Source organism: Palaemon carinicauda, chromosome 17 (genome assembly GCF_036898095.1).
Source record: "Palaemon carinicauda isolate YSFRI2023 chromosome 17, ASM3689809v2, whole genome shotgun sequence".
Lineage (NCBI taxonomy): Eukaryota > Metazoa > Arthropoda > Malacostraca > Decapoda > Palaemonidae > Palaemon > Palaemon carinicauda.
Genome location: NC_090741.1, coordinates 8474756 through 8475942, shown reverse-complemented (window position 1 = coordinate 8475942; position 1187 = coordinate 8474756). Strand labels below are relative to the sequence as shown.

At 44.6% G+C, this 1187-nt stretch overlaps 1 protein-coding gene across 1 annotated transcript; it reads left to right on the top strand.

The window, feature by feature from the left end:
* The first annotated feature begins 321 nt into the window (after positions 1-321).
* Positions 322-810, top strand: LOC137656202 (uncharacterized). The gene has a single exon (XM_068390374.1). It carries the CDS (start codon positions 322-324, stop codon positions 808-810), a length of 489 nt encoding a protein of 162 aa, XP_068246475.1.
* The last annotated feature ends 377 nt before the right edge of the window (positions 811-1187 follow it).

The window sequence follows — 1187 nt, the reverse complement described above, 5'->3', positions numbered from 1 at the left end:
CCTGAGTGGGCCCCCTTTCCTGAACCTCACTGTCAGTTTGCCCACATCCATGTTGATGTAGTTAGGCCCCTACTCACATCACTATGACATCGTTACCTGTTTACCGTTATCGACCGCTCCACTTATTGGACTGAAGCCATTACCATTGAAACTGCAACGTCTGCCTCATGTACATCTGCTTAACTCTCATGATGGATAGCGAGATTTGGTATCCCTGAGCATATTACTCCTGACAGGGGACCACTTTCACCTTTCAATTGTGGACATCATTAGCACACCTTCCTACAGCAGACAACCACCTACAACCCCGCAGCCAACGGAATGGGTGAACTTTTTCATCGTGCCCTGACAGCAGCTTTAATGTCCCCCTGCAAGGATTCCAACGTGTTTACCCACCTTCCCTGGGTCCTCCTGGAAATAAGGACCACCCTTAAAGACACCTTGGATGTCTCAGCAGCTGAAGTAGTATATGGCAACTCGTTGGCCATACATGCAGAATTTTTTCCATCTGCAATTTCCTCTGAAAATCTCCAGTGCCTATTTCACGTTGTGGGAAAAGTTACTCCATGCCGCCAGACTTACAAGCTCCCAGCTAAGCAACACATACCGACAGATCTGCCTTCAGCAACTCATGTTTTCTTACGCAACGAGGCTAGTAAGCCACCACTAACCCCCCATTACACAGGCTTTTTCCTCATGATCCGTCGTACGCCGAAGGCTTTCTGCATCAACATCTGTAGCAAAGAAGAGTGGGGTTCCAATGACTGCCTAAAACCTGCATACCTCCTGCCAGATAACCTGCCTATTTAGGCCTCTCCAGAGCACTCTATTTCATATGTATGTCATTTTTAGAGGGGAGCCATGTACCCCACGTGTTTCATATACACTTTTACACTGTCACAGTTTTGATTATTTATGTTATCTTTATGTTGGTTCGACACACTTCAGTTCAGACTTACAAGAGACTTTATTTGCTATCAAATTCAAATATAAGATCTGCTTTACACCATCTCATATGACATTACAGCGGACTCAACATCGAACGGTTTTGCTTCTGATAGTTTTGCAATTAGTGAGTGTAGGGAAGAAGTCGACAATGGATACTCCATAGTGATGGCTGCTATATAAATCAGCTTGATGTGAAGCACTTACTGTAATGGACAACTGACAAACGATATTAAAATGTT